At 33.3% G+C, this 22,540-nt stretch overlaps 1 protein-coding gene and 2 long non-coding RNA genes across 3 annotated transcripts; all 3 read left to right on the top strand.

Moving 5' to 3' along the window:
• Positions 1-4,848: 4,848 nt before the first annotated feature.
• On the top strand, positions 4,849-6,458 carry LOC145133363 (uncharacterized). Its single transcript, XR_013718560.1, has 4 exons — positions 4,849-5,421; positions 5,803-6,116; positions 6,192-6,281; positions 6,357-6,458. It is a non-coding gene; the product is annotated as an uncharacterized LOC145133363 (long non-coding RNA).
• A 116-nt stretch (positions 6,459-6,574) lies between these two features.
• LOC145133362 (uncharacterized) lies at positions 6,575-8,592 on the top strand. Its single transcript, XR_013718559.1, has 5 exons — positions 6,575-6,711; positions 6,817-6,975; positions 7,481-7,515; positions 7,614-8,369; positions 8,446-8,592. It is a non-coding gene; the product is annotated as an uncharacterized LOC145133362 (long non-coding RNA).
• Positions 8,593-20,749: 12,157 nt separating this feature from the next.
• On the top strand, positions 20,750-22,146 carry LOC145130689 (uncharacterized). The gene is made up of 2 exons (XM_079065456.1): positions 20,750-21,146; positions 21,245-22,146. Exons 1-2 carry the CDS (start codon positions 20,750-20,752, stop codon positions 22,144-22,146), a joined length of 1,299 nt encoding a protein of 432 aa, XP_078921582.1.
• The last annotated feature ends 394 nt before the right edge of the window (positions 22,147-22,540 follow it).

The following is a 22,540-nucleotide window of genomic DNA, read 5'->3' as shown; positions in this document are numbered from 1 at the left end:
GCTATTCAAGGGTTCATTTAAGTGTTCTAAGCTTAAATTTGACCAAGGTTGAGTTTAGGAATGAGTCAGCACGCCCCATAGTGAGAAAAACGGGCCATACACCCTCTTGGAGGAGTGTACGGCCGTATACATGGGTGTGCGGCCGCACACCCACTCCCTTGGCAGCACACTCACTCTTGGGCAGCACACCCACCCTATATAGAGGGTAGACCCTTTCCTTTCATTCCTTTAACACTTTGGCAGCACACAACACCCTTCTCTCAAGATTCTTCAACCGCAAACCCTCTCAAGGCCTCAAAAACGTGAGTTTTTTTTATCACCTAGCTTATCATACATGAAGGACCCATTGATCTAAGCCCTTAATCATCAAAGTTTCATCATGTTCTTCATCATATGAAGGTGTACGGCCGCACACCTTCATAAGGTGGCCGCACACACCTTAAAGACTCTCCAAAGTGAGAGTATGGCCTCCATTTGCTAGTTGGACTTGGTATTGGCCTTGAAACACCTGAAAATCAACATTTTGAGCATGAATGAAGAGTGTACGGCCGCACACCCCTATGTACGGCCGCACACTCCCTTGTACGACCGCACACGCCCTCTGTACGGCCGCACACTCCTGTGTGCAACCGCACACACATGTTGACCGCACACCCTGGCCGCACACACACTCTTTTGGCCGTACACCTCCCTCGTTTGATCATATAGGGTCCCGTCAAGCATTTCCAAGTCTATAGGGTGGTTTCCCGTCATGTTTAGTCATGAAACACCCAAATTCTAACACACATATGTGTTACCGTATGTTAATAGGATCCACTTGCGCACGAAACACCAGTTGACACTCAGCATCCACACCGATCATACGCTCGAATCCTACGTCAAACAGTGAGTTCATACCCCTACGCTTTTTCAGAGTTTTTCATGTTTTCAGGGGGGAATACAAGCAAAAGTACAAGGAAACTTGTATTCAAAATATATTATTTTGTTTAAGATAATTATACTTTCAGCATGTTTTTAACACGGAAAACAGTTTTACCAAACGATTAAGAAATCAACTCATAGAAACAGTTTTCAAAACTAGAACAATGAACTTGTGAATCATGTAGTAATATGTATTATTTTATAAAGGATTCATGCAAATCATAAACATGATTTTCAGTTTTATTACTTTTAAATTTGTTAGGCTAAGTTTGAGACACGTCCTTGGTAACACTCCACCGGATTCGTGAGTGTAGGACTAACCCTTGTAACCAGAGTCTCTTGTAGGGAGAGCGTGACTATTGTGTATAGATCTATACGTGACTGACAATCCCGCACCTCACTGCTAGCTACAGTTGGACCGGCAGGTCTGCGGGTGACAAAGTCATTAAGGATATCGGTCGTTGCGGGCCATATCCAGTCAGTTATGGTTATGAAACTCACAACCTAGATAGCAGAGATTTACTTTTGTAATAATGAATCAAGTGAACTAACCTCAAAGTAATTACCGATAGATTACTGGAGGGTATTATTAATAATATCTTCAGGACCTAGTTCATCACGGTTTTCTTTTATTTAGTTTTTAAGACTAATATACCTCTCTGGGTGTAACCAGGGTTTTTAAAAGAAAACTGTTTTTCGAGTATGGTAGATACTTGCACACCTCAGTTTAGAACGGATAATCAATCATCAACCTTTAGGGAAAATATAGGATTTTCCCGGGATAACCCGACTATTCAAAACTGATTGTTTAAACATGTAATCAATGGATATTCATATCCCTTCCACGACACCTTGGATTGTACATACCTTGTATGAATCTGGAAGTCATGGAAGGAACGGGTTTTCAAACACGCTTTTCATAAGAAAATATAGGATTTTCTTGAGGAACACTTTTCAAAAGGATTCAAGAACATTTTTCCACCAAAACTAAATGCTTATGAACTCACCAGCTTTATGCTGATATTCTTTCAAAACTGTTTGTATTCTCAGGGAATCAGTAGACAGGTACTTCTTGGATTAGAGGAGTCGGAGCAATAAGAGTCATGTTTTCTATATTTTACATACTTTTGATGTATTTAAAACAAGTTTCAAACTGATGTAAACACTTTTCATATTTGTATTCAGTGTTTGGTTGTGTTTACTATGTTTGCTATACAAATGTTGTGATACTACGCATGACGTCCTCCACCCCGGAACGTTTCCGCCATCACGGTTTCGGGGTGTGACACGATGTTAGCAGCTGATCATAAGATTCATATCGCTTTCAGCATTTTCAAGCTTCGATTTTGCTTCCTGGTAAGCGCTTTCAACTATTCATCATCATCGTCATTAGATCGAGATCGATTTTCAGCCCCTTCAAGCTTAGATTTTTACTCCTAGATCTTAAATTTTCAATCTAATAATGTATCTACAAAACAGTTACTGTTCTCTAGCAAATTCTCTTAAACTATACATGCATTCTATGTGTTTGATGAAAATCCTGAATGAACAAAGAGTTTGATGTATCATTCCTCTTTCCCACGACTAATGTCTTCTTTAAGAATTGGAGTATACTTCTTAAAATTTGAGTCACAATTGGTATAAAACAATGTAATGTTAACTACTTTTATTATATTTACCATAGTTTTGTTAAAACATGTTTTTTTTTGTCAAACGTAAAAATATTGGAGATGTCTTTTTAGCATAGTTTGGTTTGAATATGCTCTTGTTAAGTTGCAGAAAAGGATTGTGCTAAAGAAAAGACTATATGCTCTTAAATTTACCATATGTAAATTCAGGTGCATGATATACATTAGATGTTTTTAGAATATGATAATTATTATAGTTTTTTAAATTTTTTTCCATCAAACATAAAAGGTTGGATGTCTCTTTTAGCAATGTTTATTATTCTTATTAATGTGCAGTAAGGGGATGTACTAAGAAAGATTATTAAATTCAGAGTATTTTTTGTCAGTGTTTACATTGTGTCTTGTATGATCAATTACATTACATAATACATTATTATGATGTATAATCACTCATAGACTTCATCTTCAGATCTTTGATTGTATCCATACTTGATTCTAACAATTATTTCATTTATGGTTGCAGATAGTTGTAACTGATGAAGCTCAACTTGAAAGGAACTTGAATATTTCAAGCTATAAGTTTTCAACTACAAGTGTCAAGATTAATAAATATGTAATAGATTTTATATGTCACAAACATGTAATATTTTTTATGGTTTTGGTGCATTGTTATGTGACTATAACTTTGTAAGACCCTTTTGAGATTATTCATATTCATCCCATTATCTAACATGACAACCCAATGATCGAGTTTTATGGTTTTCAAATTATCAGTGTTTATCTAATCATTGGGATTCTTTGTTTTAGTTTCATCCACTATGTTGGCTTTTGATACTGTTATTTTATTCGATTCATTTGAATAAACAAAATTAATGTAAGATATTTAGAATTCAACTATAATATGAAAATTATACCATAATAAACAACACATTAATCATTAAACTAACAATATCCTTGTAGCTTTAATTTTTAATTTTAGAATATTATGTATTCTAATATCAGAATATGAACATAATTTAAAAATATGACACATACTTTAAGAATATGAAAAATAATTTCAAAATATTTCACATTACTTAACTGTTAATCAAGTACTATCACAATACTTCACAAAAGATATTCAAACCAAGTTGTTTTCAACAAAAAACAGACTATCTAAAATCATATATTACATATTATATAACAAAAACGTTAGAAGCAAGTTGTTTCCAATAAAACCAGAATGTCTAAAATGATAATATGACACATATTTTCATAATATTTCATGTTACCTTACAGTATGTCAAGTGCTATCACAATATTACACATTACTTTAGTGAAAGGATTAAAGCAAGTAGTTTCTAACAGAATAACATCTAATATAAAAAAGCAACAAATGACTCGTCAAATCATATGTGTATAATATCAAGTTATCAAAGTATAAATTTATAATATTAGAATCCTTACATAGCATAATTACATATAACACATTACAAAATATTATAATAATAAACTTCAATATCAGAATATTGCACACAGTTTCGAAATATTACATCTTAACAAACTAATATTAAATATGGAACATTTAGAATAACTAGAATAATAACATATCAATAAGTATTAGAAAACCCAAAATTTAATTAGGTATTATTCTATCAGAATACTCTACATGTAACTTATAATATCCTACAACATTATTTTGTTAGAATATTCTAAATATAAGTTTTGAAAATAGATAACATATAACATTATTCTACTAGAATATTTTACATATACACATTATTTTCACTTAATATATCAACTTATTTAATTGAAAACATAGAACATTATTCTATTAGAATATTCTAGTTATACACTTATAAGAACAAACAACATATAATATTAGAATACTAGAATATTATACATCTATGTATTATAACATAAAACATATAATATTACCCTAACATAACATTCATAGTAACTAACTTAAAACAAATCAGCTTTTACAAATTAGAATATTCTAATTGTGATATTATAGTTCTATACAAGTTACCGATCAAACTATAACATTATTTTGTAAAAATATTCTATATGTACATACAACATATTTTATTCTTTTAGAATATTCTAATTTTATACATGTTTGCAGTTAGTCTATAATTTTTGATAGCAAATAACACATAACATCTCTAAATATTATTAAAAGAGAACCTTAAATTCTAATCTTAAAAAATCAGGACCCTTCATTACATTTCAATCCTTAATTTCTCACCCTTGGATTGTTTGCTGACATCATCCTTTTCATCGCGAGAAGTTCAATTACACGCTTATTTTTCTTTCTTTCGTCATCTACCCTCTTTCTCTCTCTCAATTGTAACCTAATTATTCCTTTTTACTTCAATCATGCCAGAATCGCCATGATCTTCTTACTTTTCTTCCTCCCTTTTGCTCTAAACCCAATCGCTTCCTTCAATCAACATCAGAAAGGGTCACCCCATCGATTTCATACATCAAATTGATACAAGATTATTCTTCTTCCCCACTACTATGTGTTCTTCCACGGACAACAGAATCTTGCCTGTAACTCCTGTAATTATGATCGTTGACGATTTTGATTTTATAACCGAATGGGTTTTTCATCTTTGATGTTTTCATTCAGAAATTGGAGTTTAATTGGAGAATTGTTATGACAACGATAATAGGGTTCTTGGGTTCTGCTGCTGCTCTTTCTAAGTGTACCTTATCTCTGCCTCACTACCAACTGGGCTCTTCTCCATCGTCATTCCCCACAAACTCATCCGCCTTCAATCTCTCACGTGACTTATGTTGTGCGAAGAAGTGAAGAACACCAACAAGGCAAGCAATCAGGCCATCAACCCTCTTTGATCTCTCTATCTCGACGGTGTTTAAACAAGTAATCCCTATTTTCATTTTTATTTTTATTTCAGATCACTATTCAATACTCATGGATTTCCAAACCTTTAACAAAAGAGACAATAGTTAAATGATACTCTCAAATCTCTTGAGACTATCGGTTAATTGATTTTAATACAATTCGATTATTTATCTTCCTATCGTATTAGTATTGAAAAAGTCAACCTCAGATTCCCGCTCTTGGTGAAGAGTTGTTTTTATTGTATAAATGTTAAATTAAAACTATAATGCCTTGTGAACTATCATTGATAACGCCATTATGTGTGATTCAGTAATGATTTTACTATTGATTATTTCTGCAACTATATAAAATTTTTCTGTATTGATTTAGAAACGGTTGTTTGTTCTTATACATTATCAGGTGGAAGGGATTGAAGAAATTTATGAATCCTTCAAGGTCTGAAACTGGTAGATTGTCAAATGAATAGGGCAAGGTAGCAATTGGCTGGAAAGGTTAATGATTTCCTAAAAACTCCATTGGTTTCCAGCACCAGTAAGAAGGGACTACAACATCAAATCCTCTAGAAACTTTGAAAAAGGAGTGTTGGTGGTGCTCACGGGTTATGTTAAGTAATTTATAGGTGGTGGTGGTGCAGATTGGTTGCAGTTGGGCTGAAATGGGTGTCCCTCTTTCAAATCTCACTCCCAGTCTCCTTGTTTCAAAGCTCTGTTTAGGTTGTCCTAAACCTTTCCCCCCTTTTATAGAGTAACAATGGACTCAATTTTTTTGTTTTGTTTTTTCTTTGAAAGGGACGATGAGCAAAATTCATTGTCACAGTCCTTCAAACTCCTCGACAAAGCATTCGACTCCGGAATCAACTTCTTTGATTCTGCAGAAATGTAATCCAATTTGCTTTCTCATTAATTGATTATTACTTTGTAATTTGTGTTGAATAATTTCTGAGAAATTTCCAGGTATCCAATGCCACATCATGCAGAAACACAAGGAAGGAGCGAAGAATACTTTGGTTGCTGGCTTAGAGAAAGAAAAATACCTCGTGAAGTTCAAGAATATCCTCCATGTCATTTATTTTATAATTTTATTTGATTCTACAGGTATATTTACACTGATTCATATGAAAAAATATAATGTTTTAAGTCATCTTTCTTGCAATTTCCTTAACATGATTCACTTATCAGCGACATTATTTGATCATAAATCACATTGGAGCCATTCGTTCTGAGCATGATGACTTCACTATCCGTTTTATTTTTTATAGCCCATCAGAAGAAGCAGATGCTGTCTTTATCTGTTCAACAACATGAAGAGGTACAAACACAACAAGGGTGTTCATATTTTTACTCTTAAATTTTATAATTCTCTTATTACCCTTTTCATAGTTTATATCTGATATTTTGTTTTTTAATTGTGTAGGGACTACATAAAAGTTTAGAGAATTAACACGAAATATCAAGGGCAGTAAGTGGTTTCTTCAGCAATCTGAGTCAGCAAGCTACCAAACTCATGAAAGTTCTTGAAGAAAATCATAAATCTAGATCACATCAGCTAGCTGCATTTGAGAAGAATTTCAAGGTAAAAAGGCAATTAAAGTTAAGAGTAAACTGCAATTTAAGCACATTACCTGATTTTTTTAAAGGAACCATAGCTGTCAAAAAATTTAAATGAGCATTTTGCCCTTGGACAAAACTAAAAAAAGAATAATATACCACAAGGATGTTTGATAATATGGTGCACCTGTGGAAAAGTGTATATTTACAATTGTGAGTGTATGTGTTCAGATATAAAGTTTTTAACAAAATGGTATATTTTGGAATAGCAATTTTGATCCTTATTCTAACACAATTCAATTTGCAATAAACACTAAAGTTGTTATAAATTTAATTTGCAATAAACACTAAAGTTCTAAAATACCAACATTCGGCTTCTGGAGGATTTCGTATTTGCAATCGAGTTTTCTTTGTGGAAAAACTTGGTGAGGCCGACGACAAAGGGCAATTAACCTTTATGCTTTTGTTTTTTATTCTTCATAGGCCATTATTATCAGCTGTTATTGACTTCTTTTTTGCTTTCATTGCAGGATTTACATAATTATTTGAGTGATGTACTATAACGGTAAGTTTCAAGATCTTACTTTTTAATTATTAATTTACATTTTTGTCATCAAATTAAAATTCTCTTTCCCTATTTTGTTTCTGTCATTTGCAAAACAGGTTGAACATAACAAAAACAATTCGCAAATACTCAATTGATAAACATCTAAGAGCTATTGGCTTTGAGTTTGACTCTAGACCTGTTACTAATATGCTTAAACATGATCATGATAATGATGAAGAATATGGTGAAGGATCTGTTGCATTAAACGGATGCAATTTCGATAGAATTTCTCATCAGTATGTGATCATACAATTTTGAAGTTTATGTTTGTTTTCGTTTGTTTTTAACACGATAGTATTCGTCTTGTGTAAGGTAATTTCAGATTTATGTTGAATTATTTATATGATATCAACATTTTGTTTGGCAAAATTTTATTAGGATTTTATATGTATTATTATTTCAATATTTTATTTAGACAACATATTTCTTTGAATATAAATTTAAAGAAAACTGATGGAATGGTGGATAGATTTTCCACATCTAAAGTTTAAATGTTATATAATGCAAACCAATTTGCTATCCCTTTTACTACATAAGATTTTCTTATTCTCTAATTTACTTATTCATGATCATTAAAAGGAGTGTCACATGTATATCTCCATAATACACAATAAAAATATTTCATAGTACAAAATCAGACATCCTCACTCTTCTAATTCCGACATTTCAATTTTAATTCTGAATCTTCATTAATAGTTTCATTTACACACAGTTTTAATTTACATACAACTTCATGAGAGTGTGCATGGTGTAATTGATCAGATCTGTTTGTTTACACTAAATATTTTGATGCTGCCACTACATAATTAAAGGTTGGCCAATTATACCCCTCTTCATATATAAATTGAATATATCATAACATAACCCATTTTTTTTCCAAAAACACAGGACCACGCTTTGAACCCCTAATGCAGGACAATAAGAAATCTTCCTCAGACGACATTGCTTCACCCCACTTTCAAACACTTAACTCTAATTTTTTAGTGTAAACTTGAATTAATTCTGATGCTTTTAACCTTGAATGTAAACTTGAATTGATTTTGATTCTTTTAACCATTAACCTTGAATGTAAACTTGAATTGATTTTGATTCTTTTAACCATTAACCTTGAATGTAAACTTGAATTGATTTTGATTCTGTTAACTTTTAACCTTAAATGTAAATTAACTGTAAACAATGAATTTGATTTCATTATGTTAACTGTTTATTTGATTGTTAATGTAAACTTGAATTGATTTTTATATGTTAACCTTGAATATAAACTTGAATTGACTTTGATTCGGATTCAAAATTTAAACTTGAACTGATTTTGATTCAAAACGTGTTGATCAACTCTCCACATTTATTCATTTAAACTTATTCAAATCTTAAGCATAATTAATTGTGAGATTTTTCCCATAAAAAGGTATATGGTTTTAATCTTTCTCCCTCTTCAATATCATAAATGAGTTTAGGGGTATATTGGTCCATACATTAATTATTCAGTGGCATGATTAAAATATAAATTGGAAAAATTAGCTCCCTAAAATTAAACTTTTCAGTGGTTGAATAAAAATCTTCCGTGGAAGAATCAGGCCCCAAAATTAATAAGCTTACTTTCATTATTTATATCCAAAATTAAACTTTTCAGTGGTTTGACTTCCTTCAACCTCTATTCACAGTTCCTGTTGGCGTCCATCATCAATCATCCATACCAAGTTCCACTTTCCTTTCCCCTGCATTATTTTTGTTGTTATATTATGAAGAAACTATATTCAATCATGTATGGAATCGTGAAAACAACATATTATTTTAACTTCTTTCTTTTCCTGCTTCATTCTCATTGTTTATATAGAAGAATGATTATATGATTGAAAGACTTGATTACATTCCATAATTCACACGCCATATATAGGCAGATTACAAGCTGAATATGAGCGAGTATACAGGAGTACATATAGGAGACATTATAGGATCTATTGACTATACAATTGACTATACAGAGTAATGAATTGTAAACGTGATATAAAGCTGTGGGCTATTGTGTTTCATGTGGGCTGATGTCTTGTATGTTGGGCTTCATATCCTTAATACGCCCCCGCAAGATGGAGGCTCCATCGGAGACACCAATCTTGGATCTGTTTTTCAGAAACGGTGCTCGTGGAAGTGGTTTGGTCAGCATGTCCGCTAGCTGGTCTTGTGAATGAACATGAAGTACTTTGAGAAGACCTGATGCAATCTGTTCTCGAACAAAGTGGTAATCTAGGGCCACATGCTTCATTCTCGAGTGATAAATAGGATTCGCACAAAGATACGTGGCACCTGTATTGTCACAGAAGAGTGTTGGGGCTGTAGTTGTAGGCACACCTAGCTCATTAAGGAGGTTTTTGAGCCAAATTAGTTCTGCTGAAGCATTTGCCAAGGCCTTGTATTCGGACTCGGTGGAAGAGCGAGAAACAGTCTTTTGTCTTGTGGATCGCCATGACACTATATTCGTACCCAAATACAGCAGGTATGCTGTTGTAGATCGACCTGCACTATGAACTCCACCCCAATCAGAGTCGGAGAAAGCCGAGAGCGTGAGTGAGGAATTACGGTTAAGGACTAAACCATGGTGAATGGTACCTTTAAGGTACCAAATGAGGCGTTTAAGGGCCTGCCAATGAGTTTGACGAGGAGCGTGCATGAATTGAGACAGTTTGTTTATGGCAAATGAAATGTCGGGACGAGTGAAAGCTAAGTATTGGAGAGAACCAACTAATTTTCGATAAGGTGTGGCATCAACAGTGGGTGATTGATCAATGAGAGACAATGGTTATGTGGCACTTAGGGGGGTGGTAACATCTTTGGCACCTTCCATATGGAATTGATTTAGAATGTCTTGGATATGCCTATGTTGGGACAAAAACAGACCGGTGGGAGTTGGAATGACTTCAACTCCTAAGAAATGATGAAGCATACCAAGATCTTTGAGAGAGAATTTTGTGCTTAAGGAGGTGACAAAATGAGTAAGGAATTTGTTGTCATTGCCGGTTAAGACAATATCATCGACATAAACCATGAAGTAGCATATGATGGTTTGATGGGAATAGATGAAAAGAGATGCATCAGCTTGAGATTTTCGAAAACCAAAGGTGAGGAGAAAGTTGGCAAGTTCAATATACCAAGCTCGTGGAGCTTGCTTGAGACCGTAAATGGATTTTTTTTAATTTGCAGATGTGATCCGGGTATTGAGGGTGAATGTATCCAGGTGGTTGAGACATAAATACTTCTTCATGCAATGTGCCATGTAGGAAGGCATTGTTGACGTCTAGTTGGCGTAGTGGCCAGTTGTTTGATAAGGCTATGGAGAGGATTGTTCGGATAGTGACGGGTTTGGTGACCGGGCTAAACGTGTCAAAATAATCTTTCCCATATTGTTGAAGAAATCCCTTTGCTACGAGACGGGCTTTGTATTTTGATATAGAGCCATCTGAGTTGTGTTTTATTCGGAAGACCCATTTGCAGCCAATAGGTTTGTGAGAGGCTAACGGAACCAGCTCCCAAGTTTGGTTTTGTAAAAGTGCATTGAATTCAGAATCCATGGCACTCCTCCATTTGGGATCTTTTAGTGCTTGATTGTGGGTGGAAGGTTCAAGGGTAGGTGGTATAGGATGAATGGTAGTAGTGTTTACGAGATTGTTGTTGTAATACTTTGGGTTAGGTTTGCGAGGTCGGTGAGGTGGTGGTGGTGATGGAGGAGGAGAAGGGTTAGGGGATTGAACCGGGTAAGGGGATGACTGAGCAGGTGAGGATAAGGGTGGCTGTTGTGGTGCTGTTTGAGGTGAGGCTGGATCAGATTGGTTGTTTTGGGTTGTTGGTGTACTAGGTGATGATGTAGCTGGTGTGGAGGGTATAGATGGAATGTGGATGGGTATTTGTTGTGTAGGAGATGGCGTAGGGCAGCAGGGAGGGATGGATGAGCTGGTGGTGTTATCATTTGTTGGGTTCAGATAGATGCAAAACTCATTCGGTTTGGGCAGAGGAGTTTCGGGTTCATTATGATATGGGAAAATGTGCTCAATAAATTCGACATGGCGGGAGTGGTAAAGTTTGTGAGTAGTGGGTTCATAACATTTGTAGGCTGATTTCGAGATCGAGTAGCCAAGGAAAATACACTTTGCAGACCGGGGATGAAGCTTGGTTAGGGAGTAAGGTCGCAACCACGGATAACAGAGACATCCGAACGGTTTTAGCTTCTTGTATATGGGTGGAGTATTGTGTAGTTTGTCATAAGGAGATTGGAAATTGAGAACTTGGGTGGGCATTCGGTTTATAAGATGGACTGCTGTTTGAAAAGCATGAGTCCAAAAGGAGAGAGGCAAGTTGGCATGATGAAGAAGTGAAAGCCCGGTTTCAACTATATGTCTGTGTCGTCTCTCAGCAATCCCATTCTGTTCAGGGGTATGAGGTGGTGTAGTGAAGTGAGAAATGTCATTTTGTTTGAGGTATGAGGCAAGTTTGAGAAACTCTCCTCCATTATCAGTGAAGAGGGAGATGAGTGGGGTATTGTAGAATTTTTCAACTAGACTGCCAAATTGAGGAAACAGGGTGGAGACTTCAGATTTTCGTTTCATTGGATAAAGCCAAATGTATCTTGAATAAAAATCGACAAAGGTGACATAATAGGAAAAACCATCATTGGAAGTTTGTACCGGTCCCCAAACATCAGAATATACTAGTTGCAAAGGTTTGGTAGCAGTAAAAGAATTTGGCCCAAAGGGTAATTTGTGGCTTTTATTTATAGAGCATGAATCACAATGAAAAGAAACATCTGAATGTTTATTACAAGAGAGTCCTAAACGAGCTAGAAGACACTTGAAAATCTTGACCGATGGGTGACCAAGCTTATGGTGCCAGGAGGTGACCAATTTATTTGAGGAGACTGTGGAGTTGACTCTTGGAAGTTGACTAAGGGAGCAAATGGTTGCATACTAGACATCATTGATGTTCGTGCCCCGCATGAGAATTGTGCCCGTGCGTAGGTCCTTAACAAGAAAAAAATAGGGAAAAAATTCCACAGAAACTTTGTTAGTTTTGCAAAGTTTAGCCACTGAAATAAGGTTATTACGCAACTCAGGAACAAATAACACATTATGTAAATTTAACGGACGGGAAGAAGTAGGAAGGGAAGAATGACCGGTATGAGAGATGGATAGTCCTTTACCGTTTCCTAACACGATTTCGTCTGGTCCGCCATACTCTGACAGGGTGTGGAATGAGGCTGGAGTGGATGTCACATGATGAGATGCCCCGATATTAAACATCCATGGAGCTGCTGTGGTTGTGGAGGAAGCTGCTGTAGAGTTGACTGTGGGATTGATAGAGGTGTTAATACTGATGTTGTTTTCTCTAAGAAACCGAGCAAGCTTCCTGCATTCTTTAGTATCGTGTCCAGGGATATTGCAAAATTGGCAGTAGCTATTGTTTCTATTACCTCTGTTGAAGTTGTTACCTCCGTTGTACTGACCAGACGAACGATTGGGGCCTGAGTTGGATCGAAAATTGTTGCCTGAGTTGTTGTTGTTGAATTTAGGTTGATTGCGGTTGTCATAGAAGGATTTTGATGAATATCGATTGTTGGATTTTTGGGTATTATTGACTGTTGTGATAACAGAGGACGTATGTGTGTCTTTCAGAGTCCTTTCGTAATCAAGCAATTTGTCAAAGAGATCTGGGTATTTGATAGGAGTTTCACGAATCTTTAGAGTTGAGGCTATGTGTGTGTAATCGTCACCTAGCTGTCCTAATATGTGAACTATTAAGTCTTCCTCATCAACCGGATTCTGAGCTAGAGCAAGGTCATCTGCAATATTCTTCATATCATGTAGAAACTCAGTGATAGATCGGGTACCTCTTGGATTGTTTGCCATTCGAGATTTTAGAGAAATAATGCGAGAGCAGGAGACGCTTGCATAGCTATCTGTGAGACATTTGAATGCTTCTTGTGCCGTTTCAGCCGAAGAGACAATTGGTTGGATGGTTTCTGCGCAGCTCCCCAATAGGGCTCCAAGAATGATTTGATCCTGTCGATACCAGAGGGTATATTGCGGATTTGTTTATGATGTATTGTCTGTTGTTAGGTTTTTGGCTGGGGCTGCTGTCGAGCCATCAAGGTAACCTTCAAGACCTAACCCAGTTAGGGTTGCGACGATCTGCTTCCTCCAGACGAGAAAATTGTTGGCTGTGAGCTTAATTGGAAAGTGTGTGTGTTGTGACCTCCGTAACACTTGACATGGCGATTGAGATTTGAGTGAGGGGAGTAAAATTGGATCGAAATTGAGACTCTTAGGAGCTAAGCAGCTCTGATACCATATAGAAGAATGATTATATGATTGAAAGACTTGATTACATTCCATAATTCACACGCCATATATAGGCAGATTACAAGCTGAATATGAGCGAGTATACAGGAGTGCATATAGGAGACATTATAGGATCTATGGACTATACAATTGACTATACAGAGTAATGAATTGTAAACGTGATATAAAGCTGTGGGCTATTGTGTTTCATGTGGGCTGATGTCTTATATGTTGGGCTTCATATCCTTAATAGTTTATACCTCTTCATTCTCATTGTTGATATATTATCAACTAATTATACTGAATCGGCAGCCGGAGTATACTTCTTTTTGTTTTCGTTTGTTTTTTTTTAAAACTTCACAGCACATGAATCAAAACCGATCAAAACTCCAAATACACATTTATGATGTTTTTTCCCCAGTATACATGCTCTAATATGAAACATAATATGTTAGAGGTTAAATCAGTTGATTACTAATAATCCTTTATCATACAAATCACGAAAAAATTTAACTTTCTTCAACCTCTATTCACTCTTCCTATTGGCGTCCATCAACAATCATCCATAACAGGTCTCACTTTCCTTTCCCTGCATTAATTTTTTGTTATATTATGAACAAACTATATTGAACCATGTATGGAATCGTATATATTATTTGAACTTATTTTTTTTCCTACTTCATTCTCATTGTTTATAGTTCTTTATTCTCATTGTTTATATATTATGAACAAACTATACTGAATTAGCAGCCGGAGTATACTTTTTTTTTCGTTTAATTTTTTAAAAACTTCACAACAGATGAACGTAAATTGATTGATCAAACTCCAAATACACTGTTATGAAGTTTTTGCCCCTGTACATATGATCTAATATGAAACATAATATGTTAGATGTTAAATCAGTTGATTACTGAATTTGCAAATCAGTTGATTACTTAATTTGCAAACTTTATCTACTATGATCAAAGGGCAAAACGGGGAATTAACAAATTTACAATTTTTTAATAGCATTATGTGTATTGCACTTTATTTGATATATCGATGTTATTGTTAAAGAAACATAAGTATGTTGCTATTCTTTCTAAATGAATTTGTTATTATTGATTAAAAAAATTTAGCTATGTTGTTATTAATGGTAAAAAGGTAAAAAGACATTGCTATTTCTTATCAGGATTTCCGAATTCAGAACCAGATTCAGATTTTTCATTTTTTTCCCCTTTTTTGTTATTTAAATTAAGTATAAAGGCTTCCTAAATGTTTTTTTCTTTTATAATATTATAAATAGGAGAAAATAAAAATATATATACGAACATTCCCAAAATGCCCCTGCATTATACATTTCTGTTTACTTTACATTTTATAACGACAAATTTGCATTTTTTTTCGCTTTCTACGTTTAATCATAGAAACACACTTGCAGAAAGTTTTTTATTATAGAAGTCCCATTTTAGCGTTATACTTCCTAAACATTTAACTTGAAACAATCATTATTTTTCCCACAAACAGATACATGGCACAAAGCACAGTTGCTAATTGTAGCAACCCTTCGTCCTCGATCGTCTACTCTGAAAATGAAGATTTCCTTCATAAGTTTGATTTCCATACTATTGCTGATCTCCAACAACTACATGAGGTGTATATACGTCACTTTCATTTATAATATAGAGATTATGTGAAATTGTTTATGTATTATTTATGTCTTAATCTTTCATTATTCTTTTTTTTATCATAAAATTTAAACTTACATTAATATTTTTTAGGAAAAAACATTGATTGTTGTCGGTACTATTAAACAAGTATGTGCTGAAGCGGAATGGTACTATTTCGCTTGTACTACATGTCACCAGAAAGTCATTAAAGTTGTTTCAATGCATGATGATCAACTTCAAGATGAAAAAGTTTTTTATTGTTACACTTCAAGTTGCAGTAACAAAGACATATTTGTTGTTCCGAGGTTTTAATATTTCTTTTATAAATATTATTATAATGTTCTGTTAAATTTTATAAATTTATATTACTAAATCTTTTTACATGAATGCTTTCAGCTTCAAAATCACAATTATAGTGCAAGACATTACCAGTTTGGTGTCACTTACTTTATTTGACTGTGACGCAAAGAAGCTTCTGCAAAAAACCGCACAAGAGTTGTTTCATCAGTTTTATGAGGTTATTGATATTAACTTCATTTACATAAAACTAATTTATTATTTTGTAAATGTATTTTTTATAAACGTTTATTTTTTATTTTATTTTAGGATGGTAATACCGAGATTTATCCATCTGCTTTGAATTTACTTTTGGAAAGAAGATTGACGTTCAAAATTCAAATTTCGCATGACAATTTGAAAAACAAAGTTGATGGTTACTCAATCTCAAAGACTACTGATGATAATACAATCATTGCTGAATTGGAAAGAAAAATCAAGATCCAAAGGGTAAAATTCTTTTACCATGATTACTACAAACACTATACCTATTATCAGTAGAATTCGTATGTCATGACATATTAAATTTTAATCTTTTATAATATTATTACCTTATTATTTTATTTCTTTTACAATTATCATCATTGAACTCTGAGCTGATTATTGAAATTCTTTCAAAAACATCATTACAAACATTTGTTACTTTACGTTGTACAAGTAAAGATTTTGAAAATCTGACATACAACAAACATGTTCTTGATCTCTACAATCGTAGAAATCAGTTTATTCCGGCTTCGGGTGGCAAGAATCTTGACCTTGACTGTCTACCAAATACTTGTACGATTTTAGCATCATCCTTGTGTGGAATCATTCTTTGTGAATGTTATAATCCAGATGAATATATAGCAAAGTTTTTATTTGTTTTCAAACCAACGACTTTAGATGCCAAATCGATATCGTTTCCAAACTCTGAATACACTGCGGTAAAGTTTGCTATGGTTGTTATGACTTCGAATCCATTGCATTTCAAGATCATTCGATTGTCATCCGCACTGCCATCGTAAGAGTTTATATGTACTATATTTTATGTAATTAATTTACTTTATTTTCTTACTGATATGTTATTTTCTTTGTAGTGATATGCTTAAGGACAAAGTGAACTATGATTACTTCCACATAGAATTATTTTCCTCTACTATATGGGAATGGAGGGAGTTTCGAGATATCAAGTTATCATCATCTGTTTTTCCTGTTTGTAATGAGGCAGTTATAAGTGGAGGTGTCGTTTATTTCTTACTGTCTAACGATACCATTTTGCGATTAGATATATATTCGGAAGAATATTTAGTGATATTTGCACCTTCTACTATTAATGACTTCAACCCATATGCATCAAGACTTATCAAGTTTGACGGAAAATTGGGATATTTTTCTATAAGTGGAGATCGATTGTGGGCTATTTGGGTTTTCATTCACAATCGGTGGGTTAAAGTAGATGTTAGTGCTTACAATGTAGGTGCACATGAATGGTGGGATTATAGAAATAATCTATTATATTTCTTTAAAGGAAATACTATTGAGCATGTGGTTCCGACACATCCTTCTCAACAAGTTTTTTCATTATGTTCTGATAATGAGACAGTCACTATGCCAAGTAGATATATGTGATTGTATATATTTTAACATTGCATTCGAACACAGTTGTTATTTCACACGAAGATATTAAATATTTTATATTAGTCTATCATTTAATACTTTTTCTTTAATCTGTTCTTTTAATCATTTACAACATTTTATATATGCAAAGATAGAGTAAGTAATATTTAATGTTAAAATTATTGAAATCATAATCCAAATCGAATCGTACTGGTATCACAATCTAAAAGATATCCATCTAATATCTTCTTGATGGACATCAGAAACCAATGCTAAAATTATAGTGAGATAAATATACAATGCACACTTGTAAGATGAAAAATCACACACAAATTTTTCTGTCAGTATTAATTTGATACGTGTAATTTTCTTATCATTTGATATATATTTTTTTTAAAAATAACTTAATTACTTACATTAACTTTGACCATTTAAATAATTCAACACGACCGAATACTACAAAAGTTTTTATTTCGTTTTTTATTCTAATATTATTCAAACTAATTTATTCATTCCAACTTTACAAATTTTACCGACAATCATAAAGACTTTCCAAAATAATTGTATGCCTATTTATTAGTTTTTAATATATTGAATGCCACATTTTATGGTATTATATCACCAATGCAAATCGAAATATACAATTTGCCATATCATGTAATCCTTTCCAAATTTATGTAAATAGATAATTTCCTATTTAATGCAATTTTCAAATCAGTAGCAGGATTAATTTAGTTTATTTTCAAATCCTTTCCTCTACAAAGTCGGAAACCAATGTTAAAATTAAATTGAGTTAAATATACAATGCATACCTGCAAGATGAAAAATCACACGCAAAATTTTCTGTCAGTATTAATTTGCCACGTGTCATTTTCTTATCATTTGGTATATTTAAAAAAAATTAACTTAATTACTTAAATTAACTTTCACCATTTAAACAATTCAACACGAGCGTATACACTCCAAAACTTTTTATTTCGTTCGTGATTCTTATATTATTCAAACTAATTTATTCATTCCATTTTTACCGACAATCATAAAGACTTTCTAAAATAATTATATGCCTATTTATCAGGTTTCAATATATGGAATGCCACGATTTATGGTATTATATCAATCATGCAAATCAAAATATACAATTTTTCAATGAAATGTAATCCTTTCCAAATATATGTGTATAGATGATTTCCTATTTAATGCATTTTCATTTCAAGATTAATTTAGTTTGTTTTCATATCCTTTCCTCTGCAAAGTCATCCTGGACGACATTGGTGACTACACAAGGTTAGCAATCTTAAATCGTTTGCAATCTTATTTTCATTCTCGTTGTTTATACTTCATGCTTTCTGAGTTATCTTTTTGTATTTGTAACTGGGCAATTATTGTCTACAGCATATCTTTATTTTCATTATGTTCAGATTGATATGCTTTAAACTGTTGCTACAAAGTAATAATGTGCATTCTGTTTCGTTTAATCAAATAAGGGAAGGAGCAGAAAAACTTGAAATAACACTAACAAACGTGTCTAACTAATCGTTTTTGCATCATCTGAAATAGATTAAACTAAACATCAGGGCTATAAACATGTACAATGTAATTGAAATCATAGCAACAACCGCATATGTTTACCACCAAGGGTATAATTGTCAAATTGTTGTAATTTTTTGAGTAATGTATTATAAAAAATATAAGTTCCATTAAGAATGTCAATTGTTTTATGTTTCTCACATATAATCTCAATGTACTATACTTTCTCAATACAGCTAACCGACAAACCAAAGGGAAACACATTTTTTTTTTGAATATTCATGATCAAGCACGTGACAGTCATTCCGATGACTCTACATCTAAAATATAGATCAGTGACCGATATACCAAGAGGGACAACAGCTCTGGTATCCTGCTTATCAGTTGGAATCACATTGTCAACTTCCTTTGCTGTTGTAATCACTTTGTCAAAATTTTAAAAGAAAGTATATTAATGGCATCAAATTGAAAAAAAAAAATCGGATTATTTTTACCTACTCTGGATAGGTTTTATTTCTTTCCACATTACACCTAATTAATAATATTTTTTAAATGCTTTCCAAATGTACATTAAGGAAATAATTAATTATTTGGATCCAAACATTTATGATTGAATCGTTTAATAAGGAAATATTATCTTTAAATCTTTTCAAAATCATGTACCCTTATCAATTTCAAAACCATCATTTAATTAAATCTTATTAAATATGGATTTAATTCATCTATTTTTGACTGTTATTTAAATTTAATAAAAAATTACGACTCATGTTTTCCAATTATATCTCTACATTTGTTAATCAACTTGCATTCCTTATTATCTTCATCGATATCCTTTAATTCCATTCTTTGCAAATACTAAATAATAGATAAACATATTGTTATGTTATGACATACATCTATGAATCTGTATAATCATTTGTTATGTTATGTTATTAGATCCATCCATGAATTTTTTAATCTGTCCAACGTTCTGTACATCATCTTACGTTTTATAGAATACAAGATCTATGAATTCCAACAACGGAAGACCACATCTAAAGCATCCCCTTGCACACCACTGTCGGACATCACAAACGGTAAAGTTATATGTAAATACTATCATTAAATTTTCAATACATATATATATATATATATATATATATATATATATATTGAATTCCTCCACCTTTATCATACTCATTTTTTTTTGAAGAAAATAACTTCTACATCCCCCCTAATTGTCGAGTTATTCGAAAATGCACGGAATTACATTCAAACTCTTCATTCAATAATGTCATACAACCGAATGTGGAACCTACAACAATTTCATCAAGGTCGTCACTTTAACCGACCTCATCATGTTTTTAAAGAGACCTATAATTGTCTTTCTGATGATGTCGTTCACATTCGTGAACAAGAAATAGGTGTGAAAGGTATATTTTTAAATAAACTAAACCATTTACACAAAAACGTTCCGACTTTAATTTTTATTATAAATAAATAATTTCGTAATTTTTTTATGTTTTCAGGCTTGAAGCTGAAACCGAAAGCAATTTACCACCTTACGTTGTCATACATTGAGAAATCTTTATTGAGTTGTGGCTTGAGTCTTAAGCAAATACCCAATATGTCATTACCTGATCACAAATATATTTAAGATTCTTGCAATATGTTAATTCAAGACGAGCTTAATTATGATCCGTCAAGTCTTGAAGTTGAACATCAACAACTGCATTCCAAATTAAATGTCGAGCAAAAAAAAAGTTTATGATACAATTATGAATGCGGTTAACAATAGAAAAGGTGGTGTCTTTTTCCTTTATGGTTATGGGAACAGGAAAAACATTTGTTTGGAAGACATTGTCTGCTGCTATTAGATCTAAAGGTGAAATTGTTGTCAACGTTGCTTTAAGCGGAATTGCAGCACTCTTGCTCGCTGGTGGTAGGACAGCACATTCAAGATTTCATATACCAATTAACTTGAATGAGGATTCGTTTTGTTCTATTACGCCAGGTAATGATGTAGCTGCCCTATTGAAGAAAGCGAGACTTATAATTTGGGATGAAGCCCCAATGATGCACCGTCATTGTTTCGAAGCAATTGATAGGACACTTAGAGACGTTATCATATCATTGGACAAGGATAAACCATTTGGAGGCAAGACCATTGTATTTGGAGGTGACTTTCGTCAGATTCTTCCGCTAATACAAAGAGGAAATCGTCAGATATTGTCCAGGCATCATTGCATTCATCAAGATTATGGCGTGAATGTACAGTTTTACGTTTGACTGTAAACAAGAGGCTTCAGGCCGGTTGTCCAAACAATGATTTCGAAGAGACAAAATCATTTGCTGAATGGATCCTTAAATTTGGTGAAGGTACTATCGGTGGTCCTAATGATGGTGAAGTTGAAGTTGAATTTCCAGAAGATGTTATCGTTCCCTCTATGGGTGACCATATTCATTCAATTGTATCCTCTATTTATTCATCCTTTCATAACCATCTTGATGATCCATCTTATTTTCAAGATAAAGCTATTTTGGTCCCTACAAACGAAGAAGTCGATGCTATCAACGACTACGTGTTAGATTTGATGAAAGATGAAGGGAAAACTTATCTGAGTTCTGATTCGTTATGTGAGACTGAAGACCAAGATTCATTTGAGGAATCAATATACTCTCCAGATGTGTTGAATGGTTTTAAGGCTTCTGGAATTCCCAGCCATAAGCTTATACTAAAGAAAGGTGTTCCGGTGATGTTGCTTCGTAATATCGACCAAACCAAAGGACTATGCAATGGTACAAGATTACAGATCGTAAGGCTTGGAAGACACGTCATCGAAGCACAAATCATATCTGGTAGATTTTTCAACGAGACTACTTATATACCTCGGATGAAGTTAACCCCGTCTGATAAAAAAATTTCATTCCGTTTTCAGCGGAGGCAATTCCCCATAGCTGTTTGTTTCGCTATGACCATTAACAAAAGTCAAGGACAGACATTATCAAATGTTAGATTATACTTGCGTAGACTTGTCTTCACTCATGGTCAGTTATATGTAGTTGTTTCCCGTGTAACAAGCAAAAAAGGGTTGAAGGTACTCATATGTGACGAGGAAGGTCGTTCAACTAATAAAACAAAAAATGTTGTCTATAAAGAGGTCCTTCAAAGATTATAGATATTTATCGATTTCATTGTATCTTTTTCACATTTCAATAATAGAAACACCCATAAATATATTTTTTTAATAATTATGGAATATATGTAGACGTTTCTATGTTTTTTATACGTTCTCCCGCGTTTAACGCGGGTTATAATCTAGTTATTCTATTAGAATAACATACATCTCCTTTTTATAATGACAAACATAGAATATTATTTTACTATAATATTGTACATACAGACTTTAATTTTAAGCTTATCTAGTATGTGAAATATATTACTAACATTATACGACATTAACTACAAATTTCATGTGTTATTTATAGCATAACTGTTCTTGAACCATTATATCATTTTATTAAACATTCACCAATCTTTAAACCTTCAGACCATAACTACTGTTTACCAAA

Source organism: Lactuca virosa, chromosome 8, assembly GCF_052849685.1.
Source record: "Lactuca virosa cultivar CGN04683 chromosome 8, Lactuca_virosa_CGN04683_v6, whole genome shotgun sequence".
Classification (NCBI taxonomy): domain Eukaryota; kingdom Viridiplantae; phylum Streptophyta; class Magnoliopsida; order Asterales; family Asteraceae; genus Lactuca; species Lactuca virosa.
Note: the sequence above shows the minus strand (reverse complement) of the source record. Positions and strands in the feature narration are given on the sequence as shown.